Genomic DNA, 16780 nt, shown 5'->3' with positions numbered 1-16780 from the left:
CTATATTTGTGGTCACAAGTCCCAAGTTGAATCCTGCTACACTCTTCTTAGTAGATAATGTCTTTAGCAAAACAATTCAACTTTCTTTGAGCCTTCCCTGTTAAACAGGTATAATAATCCTGGAATTCCCAGGAAGATGAAATGAGCAACATGTAAAAACAGTAACTCTATTTAGCAGATCCTTTAAAGAAAAAAGCAACTTCCTTCCTGATACATGGAAGTCAACCACACAGTACCGTGAGCATCTCTGGCATGCTGAATGGATTCTACGGTTTGTTTCATCACTCCATCATCTGCAGCTACCACCAATATAACAATGTCAGTGACCTGAGCACCTCTGGCTCGCATTGCTGAGAAAGCAGCATGTCCTGGAGTATCAAGAAAGGTTATCTTTTCCCCAGAGGGCAAAGAGACTGTGGAAACAGAAATACAAGATCACTAAGGACTCAAATAAGAACATACATGACGTTATCAACACAATTAATAATTCTTCAAAATAATTTTATTTTTCCCATTAATCTTAATTAGAACAATACAGATCATCAGTCCACAATGAAGTGATAACATACCAGTGAGACCTTTAGAGTTTCTTTTTATGTAATTGTTTCAAACTAAAATTTTCCCTATTTCTAGACTATAATATAAATGTATAACAGTATATATATAATATAAATGTATATACTATAATTAAATACCAATTGAAATATAGAGGAAAAAACAGACTGATAGTTGTATAGGCAGCCACTCCTACATTAGCAAACAACAGCTGCACAACTGCTTTGAGCAACAAATGCAATTTAGTACACAGTTAGAAGCTCAGGATTTGAGTCCAATAGCGTCGGGTTTAAATCCTGGCTTTGCCACTTTACTAGCTGTGTACTTTGAAGCAAGTAGCTTAACCTAAACAAGTCTCAGCCTCTTTACATGTATATAGGACTACTAATACCTACCTCATGATGCTGTTGTGAAGATAAAAAAGATAAAGCATACAAGGTTCTCAGAATAGAGCTGGGCACATGCTAGGTGTTCAGCAAATGATAGCTGTTATTGAATTACGAGTAGTAACATTATCACAACCTAGTATTGAAGAGTCTTAGGCTCATTGGTCGCAAAGAGTCGGACACGACTGAGCGACTAAACTGAACTGAAGAATAGGCTAGAATAAAAAAGGTATAATTTTCATCTTATACTACGTACAAAATAACCTTTACCAGCCACCTGCTGTACATTTCATCTAATGGCTTTAAGCTTTAGCCTTTCTTTTACTTTAAATTTGTATACTCATACTATGAATACCTGGTTTAAGAAAATAATCTGTGGGGTTCCCAAACACATTGTAAGGTGATTTGTGTTCATACCAAGAAAGGCACCAATGTGCTGAGTGATGCCTCCAGCTTCCATTGCCGCCACTTGAGTTTTTCGCAGTTTGTCAAGTAACGTCGTTTTCCCATGATCAACATGGCCCATTATAGTAACAACTGGGGACCTTGGTATTAATAAAGCTGGATCGGCCTGGGGCCTACAATTAACAGCAAAGGAGTTTCATTTCTTAAATATTAGAAACACTTTATAGCCTATGAACTGATCTGCAGTTACCTCTGTGCACCACCTTTAACAACAAAACCCAACATTCAGCTCTGATTAGATATGACTATCTTCCTCTTCCATGCATACCAGTGACTTACGATGATATATACAATGACTGCCCACCTACTGTTGGCATCTTAATAACAATGAGTAGAACTGAATGAAATTTTAAAATTCAGGATCAGTATATATAAATCAGCAAACTAAGAAAAATAACACTTAGAGTTTTATAATAACCTGAAAATATACTTTTTGATGCTTTAAGCACTTTGAAGAAAAGTTTAACATATACTCACAGATCATTTTAATTGCAAAAGAAATTTTAAGTCAAATCTTTCCATTAAAAAGTGTGAAAAAAAACCAATGTTGTCTCCTTCCCCCAATTTACACAGTTACATTTTACCTTTTGACAGCATCTTTATTTTCTCTGACTTTGTCTTGTTTTAATTTGCTCCATTTTAACTTCATTCCTGACTTCTTTATCACTTCTTTGATCCAGACTTCATCTAAACGTGAGTGTGTTTCTAGTGAATCTATGTCAACAGCAGTGTTCATTAAAGATTCATATACACAGTCTGGGTGAAACAAGATAAAACCTTTAGGATCATGAATTAAACACAACTAAAAAAAAAAAAATCCCAGATGCTGCAACTAAAGATCCTGCATGCCATAACCAAGACCTGGAGTAGCCAAATAAATAATTTTTTTTAAGTTGCATTGTTACTACACTGTATTGTAATTGTTATTGTATTGTATAGTCATTACTACAAATATTTTTTTTTGCCTATACTACACTACAAATATTGTCAAAATGAGTGCAAGAAGAAAATTTGAGAATTACAGATAAACAAAGGGAAAGTAAATGAGTATAAACAGTCTCTCAGTCCAAAAACATCCTTTGGACTTATTCTAATAGCCCACAAGACTTCTGAGAAAGAAAGTTTCATTCAAATTAAAAAAAAAAATCTTTCCCACTTTTATTAAAACAAAATCTTGGAGAACTATATTTGGCAAAGAGCCAAGAAACTAATTAGGAACTGTCACCTGAAGTGAAAAATATTGGAATTACTTAACATCTTTTTAAACCACCAGTCTAATTTTCATCCCTAAATACCTGAATCTCACTGCAAATAAAATATCAGGTAGTCCATATTTATAGGAAAATATTTTCCTATTTTTCCTTATAAAATTATCTGGCTTACCTATGTCTTTTTCCATTGCTCTGGCCAACTCCTCAACAGTCATTCCAAGCCATACCTCCACCTCCTTTTTAGACTTTGTTGAAGGTAATGGAGATTTCTGTGATCTTTTTTCCTATTAAATATTCAGAATGCATAAAGAAGGAAGAAAAAACTTTGAGATTTATTCTGGAATATATACCACAGTCACGGCTCCTATGTCTACCAACTCTCCTAAGTAGTTAAACCTCAGACTAAAATTTAAAATCCTGCATTTTTAATTCACTGTTATATACTGATATAAGTCATCAAATTCATCAATATGACTAAACAGCTAACTAGAACCTCCCTTCCTCACAAAGATTTATTGCCTGGAGTATAACATCAAGGCATAAAGATTTCATAAATGACAAAAATACTCAAAATGGACTTCTACTCATCAGTATAGGAACTTTCATCTCAGATCAAATAACAGAGAAATCTCTAAATACCTTCTTTGTCACCAGAAGCCTACGCTGAAATAATGCAGCCCTGATGAGTGCATCTGTTTGCCAGGGCCGGGTGTACAGCTGAGCCGTCTGCACTGCATAAGCAGATGAAAACACATGCCTCCACTGTGCCAACATTCTTCTTTGACACAGGCTGTGCAGCTGCCTACAAATAGTGTGAAACCGTAGCAAGTTCTCCAACTTCAGTATCTTCCGGTTCATGTTTCTCCTAAGAAAAAAAGTTTTAAGAGAGTATTATGTTCAATATTGAAACCAAGTTAGGAAACGTTAATAGGATATGTACCACACGAAAAGCGCTGTGCTAGTGTTTCAACAATGAGTAAAACTGGGTTCCCACCGTGAGAGAGCTCACAGTCCAGTCACAGATGGGATGTCGTACCAAGTATTCTGTAGATATTAACTATTACTGCTATTAATAGTCCTACCATTTTGTACGTCAGGAGAAGGCAATGGCACCCCACTCCAGTACTCTTGCCTGTAAAATCCCATGGACGGAGGAGCCTGGTAGGCTGCAGTCCATGGGGTCGCTAAGAGTCGGACACAACTGAGTGACTTCACTTTGACTTTTCACTTTCATGCATTGGAGAAGCAAATGGCAACCTACTCCAGTGTTCTTGCCTAGAGAATCCCAGGGATGGGGGAGCCTGGTGGGCTGCCGTCCATGGGGTTGCACAGAGTCGGACACGACTGAAGCAACTTAGCAGCAGCAACACTGACATACAATAACTTATAAGGGCTCTTTTTTCTTGAAACATCAACTAACCAAATCATAACTAGAGTGATTTTTTTCACACAAATTTGAACTCAGCTCTTTGCTAAACATCCTTTGTGGGGGCTAGAAGGGGATTATCCCTAGTTTAATATACAACTTCAAAACATGCTATATAAGGGGTCATTATCTGCCTTCTGTTAATCTCTCACTTCATCTCTTACAATCTTATAGTTGCCTCATGCCTACCTCCCAAATTTTTGTTGCTCTGTCCCACATATGATCTCTGATGGTCATCATCTAATCTTTGAACCTTTGCATATGCTTCCTCTACTTGGAAGTGTCTTTCAACCCTAAAATTTTCTGTTCTTCCATAGCTCTTTCCCAAAAAAGGATGTAACAGAGTGGGAAGAAGGCACCCAATAAATACCTACTGAATAACGTTTTCTGATTACTCTTGGATTTTTTTTTTTAAGATTTATTTATTTTTGCCTGTGCTGGTCTATGTTGCTGCTCATGGGCTGGCTCTAGTTGTAGTGAGTGGGGGCTACTCTCTAGTTGGGGTGCATAGGCTTCTCACTGTGGTGGCTTCTCTCACTGCAGAGCACAGCCTCTAGGCACAAGGGTTTCAGCAGCTGCACCACGTGAGATCTGCAGCTGTGACTGGGGAGCTCCAGAACACTGGCCCAGTAGTTGCAGTGCATGGGCCTAGCTGCTCCTTGGCATGTGGAATCATCCCGGACCAAGGATCAAACCTGTGTCTCCTGCAGTGGCAGTAGGATTCTTAACCATGAAACCAACAAGGAAGCCCCTGAATATTACTCTTCAGATGAAAGAAGAGTTTATTGAGAAACTCACAATCGAATTCAATAGTACAGCTCAGAAGTCAGTAGTACAGTCTTTTCCTCCTTGAGTCTTCTATTTCTTCTGATCACAAGACTGCATTTCTACAGCTTTGTTTTTCAGTGTTTAAAGCAAGAAGCAACTAAAAGAACATAAGAAGTACTACTTTTCTCCTCGGCAAACATTTCCTTAGCACCATCTTCTAGGGACTGCATTTGAGGTTGTTGATTCAAAGGTTAATAAGCCAGAGTCACTTCCTTTGGAGTTCACTGTCCCTAAAATGTTGCAGTATAATGATTCTTAAACACCTCAAGAATGGCACACTTAAACAATCTTATTTGGGTACATTTCCCAGGATGAAGTAGAATGCTCAGGAAGCATGGAATTCCTCGGGCAGGCAGGGGTGTGGATGGAGTAGATTTTTTTTTTTTTTTAATGAGTCTAAAACCAGATTTAACAAGGACACGAGTTAATGCAGTGGTAGGAAAGGTCCTTCATGGAGATTAACCAAAGCACAGATATTTCACTGAGGCAGATATTCGAAAAACACATGGGGGCGGCGGCGCGGGGCGGGGGGGGGGGGGGGGGCAATAAACCAAATACCCAAACTGGAAGGAAAACTTGCCACTTATTCCAAGCCTCTCGTTTTATAGAAAAGGAAAATGGAGTCCAGAAAGCTCAAAAAGCCTTCTCCAAAGTCATACCGCTAGTTACTGACAGGACTAGAACCCAAGCTTTCTGACTCCCAATTCCGGTGTTCCTTTGCCGCTAGGATATTCTTATTATGGAACCTGAAAAAAAAAAAGATGTTGGAAATAATGTAGTTGCGTTGGTCCAAACATCTGAATGAAACAGTTGAAAACCTTGGACTTTATGTGCAAGGTAAAAATACGTCACTATACAAGAATGATGGATCTAAGGTAGCTTCACCTGGAACCCTAGGCCAATAAGCCTTGAATACAGCGGAGGCGGGGGACGGGGCGCTCAAGGAAAGGAAGCAGCCCTCTGCTTCCGGCTGGATAACTCCTTCATCATGCCTAAAGCAGGGTCACGCACGGATTAGGTGCATCATGGAAAGGCTCCCGAATGCGCAATGTTTCTCATCTGTGCCGCTGACACTTCAGGCCAAACAATACAATACACGCCACCCAGTACGACCCGGCTAAGGGACCCACCCCTCGGCCCCTCACCTAGCTCCTACCTAGGACCCAGGGCTTCGGGATTCTGAAGGGGGCGGAGATCACCTTCCGGACCTGCAGGACAGTCAATCAGCCAGTCCGTCACTGAAACGGTCCCTCTCCGGCTTCCGTTGCCGCCGGAAGCGGCTCTACTCGGAATTCAGAAGTCCCTACTTCGGAACAGTAGCTGTAAAGTTTGTCGAAGGCGTACCGGTGTTGCTGTGCGTGGATGAATAATCGCTTTTACAAATCCCTTCCCCTTCCCTGGTGGCTCAGAGGTTAGACCGTCTGCCTGCAATATGGGAGACCGGGGTTCGATCCCTGGGTCGGGAAGAGTCCCCTGAAGAAGGAAATGGCAACCCACTCCAGTATTCTTGCCTAGAGAATCCCATGGACGGAGGAGCCTGGTGGGCTACAGTCCATGGAGTCGCAAAGAGTCGGACACGACTGAGCGACTTCACTTTCACTTCCTAGAAAGTAAATTACTGCAATTCTGGGGCCGTGAGTGTCCTCCATGCGTACGCTCAAGGGAAAGTTAAACGGGGAAATGTGGGAGAAATAAGTCCTTAAAACACATACTTCCAAAAAGGGAGAAATGCAAGGGAAAGCGGTGATAGAGTTAGTGATGAGGAAGGAGCGCTTTCTCTTTTAAAAGTCGCTTCCTGTGGGTGGTATTTGAAGTGGTAAAGCTAGAGTGGGCCCCAATCCCAGTTCATTCCCAGCGGTGACTCGGGGACCTTTATGTAAACTCCCTGTGCTGCAGTTTTGCAATATGGTAACAATACTGGAGTGGATAGCCATCCATTCCCTTCTTTAAGGGATCTTTCTGACCCAGAGATCGCACCTGGGTCTCCTGCATTGCAGACAAAGCCCTGGTAATGGTGGTGGTTTTGTCCCTAAGTCGTGTCCAACTCTTGCAACCCCATGGACTGTAGTCTGCCAGGCTCCTCTGTCCACGGGATTCTCAAGCAAGAATACTGGAGTGGGTTGCCATTTCCTTCTCCAAAGGATATTCCCGACCTGGATGTTAAACTCGGGTTTCCTGCATTGCAAGCAGATTCTTTTTTACCAACTGAGCTATGAGGGAAGCCCCATGGTAATAATAATAGCTGCTTAGTAAGATAGCAGTAGCAGGAAGGTTCATAAAGTAGCTGGTTCATAAGGGTTTGCTGTTGTGATTATTAGCTTCCTCCCAGAACATTTCCACACCTTGATGGGACATTGTCTTCTGGCTTGTCACCTTGACCTCAACCGCCACTATTCTCAAGTCTTAAGTATTGTTTTATTTCTGTCCTCAAGGTCTAACACTACCCTAGGCTAATGATGTAGGTATATTAGAGTTTCTTACTGTTATCTGATTTCTCCCTCCCTAGTGTGGACTCCTAACTCATGCCCTATCCCCCCTAGTGTGGACTCCTAACTCATGCCCTATCCCCCCTAGTGTGGACTCTTAACTCATGCCCTATCCCCCCTAGTGTGGACTCCTAACTCATGCCCTATCCCCCCTAGTGTGGACTCTTAACTCATGCCCTATCTCTTTTTTTGTTTGTCTCCCCAGTGTCACCACAAAGATGTGTAGGCAGTGTTGCTGAATGATTGAATGGAAACCTCTGTCTAGAAAATCTTTTTAATGAACCTAACACACTTGAAAACTACTGAAGTGCGTTTCAGTTTGCTATCATTTTACTTACCTTTCACACTCACTGAAGTGCAATTTCTGTAAGAAATTCTTTGCTCTCTCTGCCTTGCCAAATAGTTAAGAAGCAGAAATTGATTGGCAGAACATCAAAGTAATGGTCATACCATTCTCCCCAATATTAGAATGAAAATAACCAATACATTTCTGATCATGAAGATATACATACTAATGTGGAAAATTCAAGCAATACACCAAAACACAGAAAGTGGAAGGAGCAAGGAAGGAAGGAAATGAGGAAGGAAATAGAATGAGGGCAGTTAAACAGGCACCAACCTGAAAAAGTCTAAGCTGGAAACTTCTGAACAATGAAATAATGGAGTATTAGATTATAACTCAAAATAACAAATGAGGGATAGGGAGAAATCCTCCTTATAGAATAATTCCATGTTTATTAACTTCAACTATGAGTTAAAGCTTAGTGCCCACCTCCAATCCCTTGGGTGTGGACTGGACTTAATGACTTGCTTCCAAAGAACAGAATATGGAAAGGGAAAAATAGTACCTTCTTAACAGAGAATCTGGCAGACACCACCTTAACCAACTGATCAAGGTAAACATCAGTAATGTCATGTCGACATCACATACCCCCTGAAATGATGTGATAAGGATACTACATCTCTGATATTAGTCCCCAAAACCCACAACCCTACTACCATCATGGGGGAAACATCAGACAACCCAAATTGAAGAGCATTCTACAAAATACCTGAGCAGAATTCTTCAAAGTTGTCAAGGTCATGAAAAACAATGAAAGACAAGGAAACTATGACAGATCTGAAGAATAAGGAAACGTAATGACTGAATACAATGTGGAGTCCTGTATAGAGTCCAGGAACACAAAAGCATACTAGTGGAAAAACTTGTGAAATCTAAATAAAATCTGTAGTTTAGTTGATTCTAATACCCCAGTGTTAATTTCTTAATTCTCACAAACGCATCACAATATGTTAACATTAGAGGAAACTGAGTGAAGGACAGTCAGGAACTATCTACTATCTTTGCAAATTAAAATTTATTTGAAAAAACAATTTTGAAAAATTTTTGGTTGCGACACTCAACTTGCGGGATCTTAGCTCCCAAACCAGGGATCAAACCCAAGGCCCCAGCAGTGAAAGCCCAGAGTCCCAACCACTGGATCACCAGGGAATTCCCTAAAAAGATTTCTTTATAAATTTTCCCCCTTTGTAAAATAGTTCAGTCACCTGCATTTATCAGATACTACCCTCTCCTGGGCTTCCCTGGTGGCTCAGTGGCAAAGAATCCACCTGCCAATGCAGCAGACAGGTTTGATCCCTGGGTTGGGAAGATCCCCTGGAGAAGGAAATGGCAACCCACTCCGGTATTCTTGCCTGGAAAATCCCATGAATAGAGGAGCCTGGCAGGCCACACTCCATAGTGTCACAAAGAGTTGGACATGACTTAGCAACTAAACAAACCCCTCTCCCAGCATCATGACATTTCATATTCAAGTTCTGTGACTAGATGTCTAGCTCAAGTTCATGTTGATAATTTTGATTTAATGTCTCATGTTCTTTCCAATGTAAATTTGAGACTATTTGCTTTAAGGACAAGGGACCATGCAAAGGATAACATTTCTTTTCTATTTAATACAATGCTGACATGTATGTTTGATAAATAAATATGCATGAACTTGGGTTAGGATAGTTTCTAAACAGTGATATAAGATTCTTTTACCATAGATTTAGCTCCATTTTATAATAAAAATCTTTGGTTGTAAGACTTGTTTGGAGCAGGATACCTGGTCATCACACCACAGGTAGACTGTAATTAGGGCGTCTCTGGTGGTTCAGACAGTAAAGACTCTGCCTGCAATGCAGAAGACCTGGGTTCAGTCCCTGGGTTGGGAAGATTCCCTGGAGAAGGGCATTGCAACCCATTCCAGTATTCTTGCCTGGAATCCTCATGAACAGAGGAGCCTGGCGGGTTACAGCCCATGGGGTTACCAAAAGTCAGACATGACTGAGTGACTAAGCACAGCACATAGCACAGAATATAATTAAGAGAACATTAGTGTAGACCAGGAGAGATGATAGTAATTTGGGGTAGAGTGATGGAAGTGGTGAGAGTAGAAGGATTTAAGAAACTGAATTGTGATGGATTGTCAGTGGGGCGGGGGGAGGGCTTCACACCTTGCGTAACTGATGGATGGCAGTTCATTTCTAAAGAGATTTCCAGGTCAGAACACCTTCCTTGTCTAGACAATGTGCTGGATAGCATTATCAATTTTCCTCTTTGTGTTTCTCTTTTGTAGCTGTCATGCAGACCTTATTCTTGGTTAATTGTTTCCTTACTTTTGTACATGACTCATATTTCTTTTTTAAAAAAACTTTATTTGTATTGGGGTATAGCCAATTAACAAACGATGTTATGATAATTTCAGGTGAATGGTAAAGGGACTCAGACATACATATACATGTACCCATTCTCACCCAAACTCCCCTCTCATCTAGGCTGCCACACAGCACTGAGCAGAGTTTCCTGTGCTATACAATAGGTCCTTGTTGGTTATCCATTTTAAACATAGCAGTGTGTACATGTTCATTCCAAACTCCCTGACTGTCCCTGCTCTCCCCCGGCAACCATAAGCTTGATCTCAAGGTCTGTGAATCTGTTTCTGTTTTGTAAGTTCATTTGTATCCTTTCTTTTTAGATTCCACATATAATAGATGTCATATTTTTTCTTCTCTTACTCCACTCAGTATGACACTCTCTACGGAACAACAGACTGGTTCCAAATAGGTAAAGGAGTACGTCAAGGCTGTACATTGTCACCATGCTTATTTAACTTATATGCAGAGTACATCATGAGAAGTGCTGGGCTGGAGGAAGCACAAGTTGGAATCAAGATTGCCAGGAGAAATATTAATAACCTGAGATATGTAGATGACACCACCCTTATGGCAGAAAGTGAAGAAGAACTAAAGAGCCTCTTGATGAAAGTAAAAGAGGAGAGTGAAAAAGCTGGCTTAAAGCTCAACATTCAGAAAACGAAGATCATGGCACCTGGTCCCATTACTTCATGGCAAATAGATGGGGAAAAAGTGGCTGACTTTATTTTTGGGGGCTCCAAAATCACTGCAGATGGTGATTGCAGCCATGAAATTAAGAGACGCTTACTCCTTGGAAGGAAAGTTATGACCAACCTAGACAGCATATTCAAAAGCAGAGATATTACTTTGTCAACAAAGGTCCGTCTAGTCAAGGCTATGGTTTTTGAAGTCATCATGTATGGATGTGAGAGTTGGACTATAAAGAAAGCTGAGTGCCGAAGAATTGATGCTTTTGAACTGTGGTGTTGGAGAAGACTCTTGAGAGTCCCTTGGACTGCAAGGAGATCCAACCAGTCCATCCTAAAGATCAGTCCTGGGTGTTCTTTGGAAGGAGTGATGCTAAAGCTGAAACTCCAATACTTTGGCCACCTGATGCGAAGAGCTGACTCATTTGAATCTTTCCCCAATGCTGGGAAAGATTGAGGGCAGGAGAAGGGGACGACAGAGGATGAGATGGTTGGATGGCATCACCGACTCAGTGGATATGGGTTTGGGTGGATTCTGGGAGTTGGTGATGGACAGGGAGGCCTGGCGTGCTGCAGTTCATGGGGTCCCAAAGAGTTAGACATGACTGAGCGACTGAACTGAACTGATGTCCATCCATGTTGCTGCAATATGGCATTATTTCATTCTTTTTAACAGCTGAGTAATATTCCATTTTATGTATCTACATTTTCTTTATCCATTTCTCCATCAATGGACATTTACATTGCTTCCATTTCTTGGTTACTGCAAACAGTACTGCAATGAACATTGGGGTACATGTATCTTTTTGGATCATGTTTTTCTCCAGATATGTGCCCACTAGTGGGACTGCACGGTCATATGGTAGCTCTGTTTTTAGTTTTTTAAGAAACCTCCATATTGTGCTCCGTAGTGGCTGTACCAATTTACATTCCCACCAACAGTGCTGGAAGCTTCTCTCCTGGTCACATCCCCTCTAGCATTTATTGTTTGTAGATTCTTTGATGATAGTCATTCTGGCTTGTGATTCACATTTCTTCGCTACAATTCTTCTTAGATTTCAATTCTTCTTTTTCCCCTTCTTTCAATGCTCAGGTCTCCATGATTGAATTTGGGTGTTCTTGAAAGTCTTCAAATATTTAAGGACAATAATTTGAGATATGCCACATCTTCATATATGTGGTCCTTGGTATTCTGATGCTTTCCATTTTTATTCTGAGAGAGCGTAGTGAAAAAAATAAGCCTCACCATATCTTATATACCAAAGTAAAATTTAAATATTAATGAGTTGAGTATTTCTAAGAAAATTAAAAAAAAAGATTGCATATTCTATTGCTAGAGGTTAGCTTTCTATACCTAGATCAGATTAACTTAAAAAAAAAAAACACATTTAGTTACACAAAAATAAGTAACATCTGTAGGTAAAACCAAACTAAAAAAAAAAAAATCCCCTCTTGTGAATTCCCTGGCAGTCCTGTGGTTAGGAGTCTGGGCTTTCACTGCCAGGTGCCCCAGTTTGATCTTTGGTTGGGGAACTATGATCTCTGAAAGGTATATGGTTGTGGGGGGGAGAACCTCCTCTTTAATGGAAAAAGTATATATGATATTTGGAGTATATAGGACAAATGAAAGACACACAACTTGATTATTTAAAGAGCTCACATAAACCAATGTGAAAGCCATTAACATTCACTCCATAGCTAAATGAGCCAAGACAGAAATGAAACAAACTCACAAATGGGGAAATAAAATAATAAACATAGAAAGAATGTTCTGAGTGATCCCTTTCCCCTTATCTAAGTTTTCTAAATACTCTTTAATGTGGTACATTTCTTTTGCTGTTGATTTGAATTTAGGTGGCCATGGGCAGATGCCTGTTGATTCCATAATCAAGTATCAAAGAACTGGATGGACTATTTGAAGGAAGACATGGCATAATAATTTTAAGAGGTTGGTTAAACTGAGACCTTTTAAAATTGCACCGTCCAAGGCTAATTCTGGGTGAATTATGAAGTTGGCTCTGATTTTCTCTTTCACAGCTGCCTCTGAGGCTGTCCTGTGGGGGAGGACTCAAATATAGTCCACCTTTGGTATCCAAGGGGTGTTGGTTCCAGGGATCCTCCACAGACGCCAAAATTTGTAGATGCTGAAGTTCCTTATATAAAATGGTGCAATTTTGCATATGACCTATATAAATCCTCCTGTATACTTTAAATAATCTCTAAATAATATCTAATACATTGTAACTATGTAAACAATTGCTAGTGTGTGGGAAATTCAAGTTTTGGCTTTTGGAACTTACTAGAATTTTTTTTTTTTCCCATCTGTTGTTGGTTGAATTCATGGATTCAGACCTGTGCATATGACAAGACAACTGAACTTTGCAGTATCTTCTTAAGAGCATTCTTCACCAGGCCTTCCATTTGCACCGCAGAGATGACCTAAATATATTCCTACTAGAGTTAAATGTCCCTAGGAATAGCTATGATTTAGCTCAGATTCTATTAGTGAATTGGTCTGCTTGGCTTGTGCTGGGGTTCTAGCCCCAGCCATGAACCCTTGTCCCAGTCAGGAAGGTTCTTCTCCTGAACAGATTTGCACAGCCAATAATAAATCCTATGCTAAGACTGGAACAGCACAAGCTTTATTCAATGGCTAAAGAATGGAGAATCTTGTGTACAAATCAACCTAATTCAAGGGGAGACACTATTTATATAGGAGGGTGGAGATAGAAGGGAGGGAATTGGAAAGAGTGAGAGGAATATTCATGACTTACCTGAGAAGAGGAGTGTGGTTTGGACCTGGCACTGATATAACTCTCTTTTTCGGTCTTTGTAACCCTTTTCTAGAGGAGATCAGCCCTGGGATTTCTTTGGAAGGAATGATGCTGAAGCTGAAACTCCAGTACTTTGGCCACCTCATGAGAAGAGTTGACTCATTGGAAAAGACTCTGATGCTGAGAGGGATTAGGGGCAGGAGGAGAAGGGGATGACAGAGGATGAGATGGCTGGATGGCATCACTGACTCGATGGACGTGAGTCTGAGTGAACTCTGGGAGTTGGTGATGGACAGGGAGGCCTGGCGTGCTGCGATTCATGGGGTCACAAAGAGTCGGACACCACTGAGCGATTGAACTGAACTGAACCCTTTTCTGGTTGTTGTCATGGCAACTGTCAACTGTCACTGCACTTATGGGTGTATCATTTAGTATGCACTGACTATACAATGAGGCTCTAGGTCTACTGGAAGTTAAATCTTCAACCATCTAGTGCCTAATTGGATCTAACCAGTCCCTGGTTTTTGCTTTGCAGCTCCCTCCCAAAACTTCAGATAAGAGCAACTGGTTTCCATTCAAGAGAGGGGTAGGGGTATGATTCTGGGGCAACAGTTTTGGTAACAATTGGAAGCTTAATCTAAACTCATAAATGAAACTCCTGTGGAATTTCAGGCCTCATTCAAGGTGGAGAGTGAGGGTTTTGCAGGATAGTGGAAAACACTCCACCAAGAGGCAGGAAAAAATGCCTCTGAAAAAGGTAGTCAAAAGGATAGAGATTCTGGCTCTTTCTCTCCTTGTTGGTCCACAACCTTAGGAAGTTCCCCAGGTGAAACCGCTGCGCGCGCACACACACACCCAGAGACCCCACCCTCCACCCCAGAAGGGCAAGGAAAGACTGAAGAGGCAGGGCATTCCTCATTGGTAGGTGGCAGTTTTAATAATATTCAAAGGAACTTATATTGGTGGTTTGTCTTGGGCATCCACTTGCAGCATCTTAAGAATTTATCTAGAGGCCTTAAGGGGCGAAAGGGGCCTCACTTACCTAAAAAGTCCAGGTTTCAATGACACATTACTCTCTCAAGGCTGCATCCTTCAAGTAGCACCTAGCTCAGAACAGTGGGTAGTATGTACATTCCAAGGGCAGAAGGGATAAGGAGACTGCCTCAGTCTGCTTCCTGGGTAACCCGAGACCACATACAATGAATCACTCCCTCAACATTCCTTAAGTTGAGTTGTTAGGTTTAAATCTATTTAAATGGAAGACAAGCTGGATCTAGGGAACCTGCGGCGGGTATGGAGTGGGCTGTGAGAACGCAGGCGCCTCCCTCTTGCGAGACGCGGGTTAAGGACACTGCATGTCAGGGGAAGGATGTCCTTGCGGACTCGGACGAACCTCGGGAACAAACGGTAGATGTCGAGCGAACACGGTACGACCTCGCCTCCAGAAAACGCGGGCGCTGGACTTCCAGCACCGCCCCTGTCCCTCCAGGAACTTCCGCCTCGGCCTGCAGTGGGCGGTCCGCGGGAAGCCACGCCCAGTTCCGCGTCTCTCGCCGCCGCCACGAGGACAGCATGGCAGGCGCCGAGTTGCGGGCGGCGCTGGAGCAGCGGCTCGCCGCCCTGGCCATCCGCACAGAGGTCGTGGAGCACCCGGAGGTGAGACGCTCCCCCAGGACCACCCCGGGAGGAAGTGGGCTCTACTGCAGCGTCTGCGAGGCGAAGCCGCTGAGACTAGACGTCCCGGGGGGTCACCGTAAAGTCCGTTCCTAAGGCATTTCCCGGAATCCAGAGTAGAGAGGGATCTGAATGCACCATCGAGTGCATCTCCACTTGGGACTCTGCTCTGCTGTTATTATGAAAAAACCTGTTTTCCTTTTGGAGCGATTTTAATTTGGGGAACTAGCGCAACATATTGAGAACTTGTGCATCTCAAACTGGCCTGGGTATGTAAGTTGCCAAGCAGTAAAACGTTTCTGCAGTGGCTATGATGCATGCGGGACACCAGGGTTAGAGTTTGGTATTTTTTTTAACGATTCAGTTGATTGATGGAGACTTTTTGTTTTTGCAAGTACCTCACGTAGCCAGTATATAACCTGACTGTTGGGGGGACATAGTTTTTGCCTAACTCTTGAGTAACAGCTCCTGATAACTAGCTAGATACGGTGATAGTCTTCAAAGGGTAGAGAAATTCATCAAAACTATTTTCTTTGACTCTTTTGCCTCGATACTCTCTCCCTTTTTACTGTGCATATTGCCAGCGTTTCTGATGTTCTTTTTATACTAGTCCAGGCTCTCATTTCCTGCCCTCACTCCCTCTCTTTAGTTATATTTTATAGAGTAGAGGTTGTATTATGATCTGGATGGAATGCCAAGGAATAGGAGTCTGGGCTGCTATAAACTCCCCCCCGCCCCGCCCCTTTTTATTGGAGTATAGTTGATTTACAGTGTTGTGAGGGCTGCTATAAACTCGACTAAAAGTCTAAAGGAAAAACAAAAATAGCATTTTAGAAATGTGAAGGTTTAGCCAGCATATTGCAATGGAGAATTGGCCAAAGAGAAACTACTTGAGGTCCGAGATGAGATATAATTATTTGATAATAGGCTGGGAATCGGTTGCTACCAGTGATATCCTGGACACCGAGTACTCCCTAACCACGCTGTTTAGACCCAGCAAGCAATGTATATATAACTGTGTTTGCAGTGTACATGCATGTTATTTTAAAAGTTCTCATGTGGTATTTTACAGGTGTTTACAGTTGAAGAAATGATGCCTCATATCCAGCATTTGAAAGGAGCACACAGTAAGAACTTATTTCTTAAGGACAAAAAGAAAAAAGGCTATTGGCTGGTGACAGTTCTTCATGATAGACAAATTAATTTAAATGATCTCGCCAAGCAGTTAGGTGTTGGGAGTGGAAACCTGCGGTTTGCCGATGAAGCAGCCATGCTAGAAAAACTGAAAGTTGGCCAAGGTTGTGCCACCCCGTTGGCACTCTTCTGTGATGATGGAGATGTGAAGTTTGTTCTGGATTCTGCCTTTTTGGAAGGTGGACATGAAAAGGTGTACTTCCATCCAATGACCAATACTGCAGCCATGGGATTGAGCCCTGAAGACTTTCTCACATTTGTGAAGAACACAGGACATGATCCCATAATACTAAACTTTGATAAAAACTAACTGGGCTAAAGTTCAGAGTATTTATTTCTGAAAGCTGTTTTTCTTACTTGTAATTATAAGAAGCATTAAAAGTGGGAAGATATATCTA

General features: G+C 41.6%; 2 protein-coding genes across 9 annotated transcripts in view; one reads left to right on the top strand and one right to left on the bottom strand.

Annotated features, from left to right (window-relative positions):
- The window catches only part of MTIF2 (mitochondrial translational initiation factor 2), a 23536-nt gene extending 17309 nt beyond the window's left edge, over positions 1–6227 (bottom strand). Inside the window, exons 1-8 of one of the 6 annotated variants that reach the window (XM_069583301.1) lie at positions 6028–6131; positions 5531–5617; positions 4842–5101; positions 3257–3482; positions 2790–2901; positions 1991–2162; positions 1359–1519; positions 237–413 (exon numbers count right to left, since the gene is read on the bottom strand). In XM_069583301.1, the coding sequence (XP_069439402.1) occupies positions 237–413; positions 1359–1519; positions 1991–2162; positions 2790–2901; positions 3257–3475 (841 nt within the window). In that variant the 5' untranslated portion in view covers positions 3476–3482; positions 4842–5101; positions 5531–5617; positions 6028–6131. Of the gene's footprint in view, positions 1–236; positions 414–1296; positions 1520–1990; positions 2163–2789; positions 2902–3256; positions 3483–4841; positions 5268–5451; positions 5618–6027 lie in introns of all 6 variants that reach the window. The other 5 variants (XM_069583303.1, XM_069583302.1, XM_069583300.1 and 2 more) reach the window with 5 other exon arrangements.
- LOC138436932 (prolyl-tRNA synthetase associated domain-containing protein 1) lies at positions 5834–16780 on the top strand. Of its 3 annotated transcripts, XM_069583307.1 has the most exons (5): positions 6160–6225; positions 7563–8253; positions 12595–12688; positions 13588–15170; positions 16261–16780. In XM_069583307.1, the coding sequence occupies exons 4-5, from the start codon at positions 14808–14810 to the stop codon at positions 16690–16692; spliced, it is 795 nt and encodes a 264-aa protein (XP_069439408.1). In that variant the 5' UTR covers positions 6160–6225; positions 7563–8253; positions 12595–12688; positions 13588–14807; the 3' UTR covers positions 16693–16780. The 3 variants fall into 3 exon arrangements, with proteins under 3 accessions (XP_069439407.1, XP_069439406.1, XP_069439408.1); XM_069583306.1 differs by lacking the exon at positions 7563–8253 and having other exon boundaries at positions 5834–6225; XM_069583305.1 differs by lacking the exon at positions 7563–8253 and having other exon boundaries at positions 5844–6282.

The sequence above is a fragment of the Ovis canadensis genome, chromosome 3 (genome assembly GCF_042477335.2).
Source record: "Ovis canadensis isolate MfBH-ARS-UI-01 breed Bighorn chromosome 3, ARS-UI_OviCan_v2, whole genome shotgun sequence".
Classification (NCBI taxonomy): domain Eukaryota; kingdom Metazoa; phylum Chordata; class Mammalia; order Artiodactyla; family Bovidae; genus Ovis; species Ovis canadensis.
Note: the sequence above shows the minus strand (reverse complement) of the source record. Positions and strands in the feature narration are given on the sequence as shown.

What these genes read in the sequence shown, in the direction of transcription:
- LOC138436932 (XM_069583306.1), top strand. Translation starts at nt 14,808, where the DNA reads ATGGAGTGGGCTGTGAGAACGCAGGCGCCTCCCTCTTGCGAGACGCGG. An exon ending in AGGTCGTGGAGCACCCGGAG is followed by an intron (nt 15,171 to 16,260) that starts GTGAGACGCTCC and finishes GGTATTTTACAG; the next exon opens with GTGTTTACAGTTGAAGAAAT.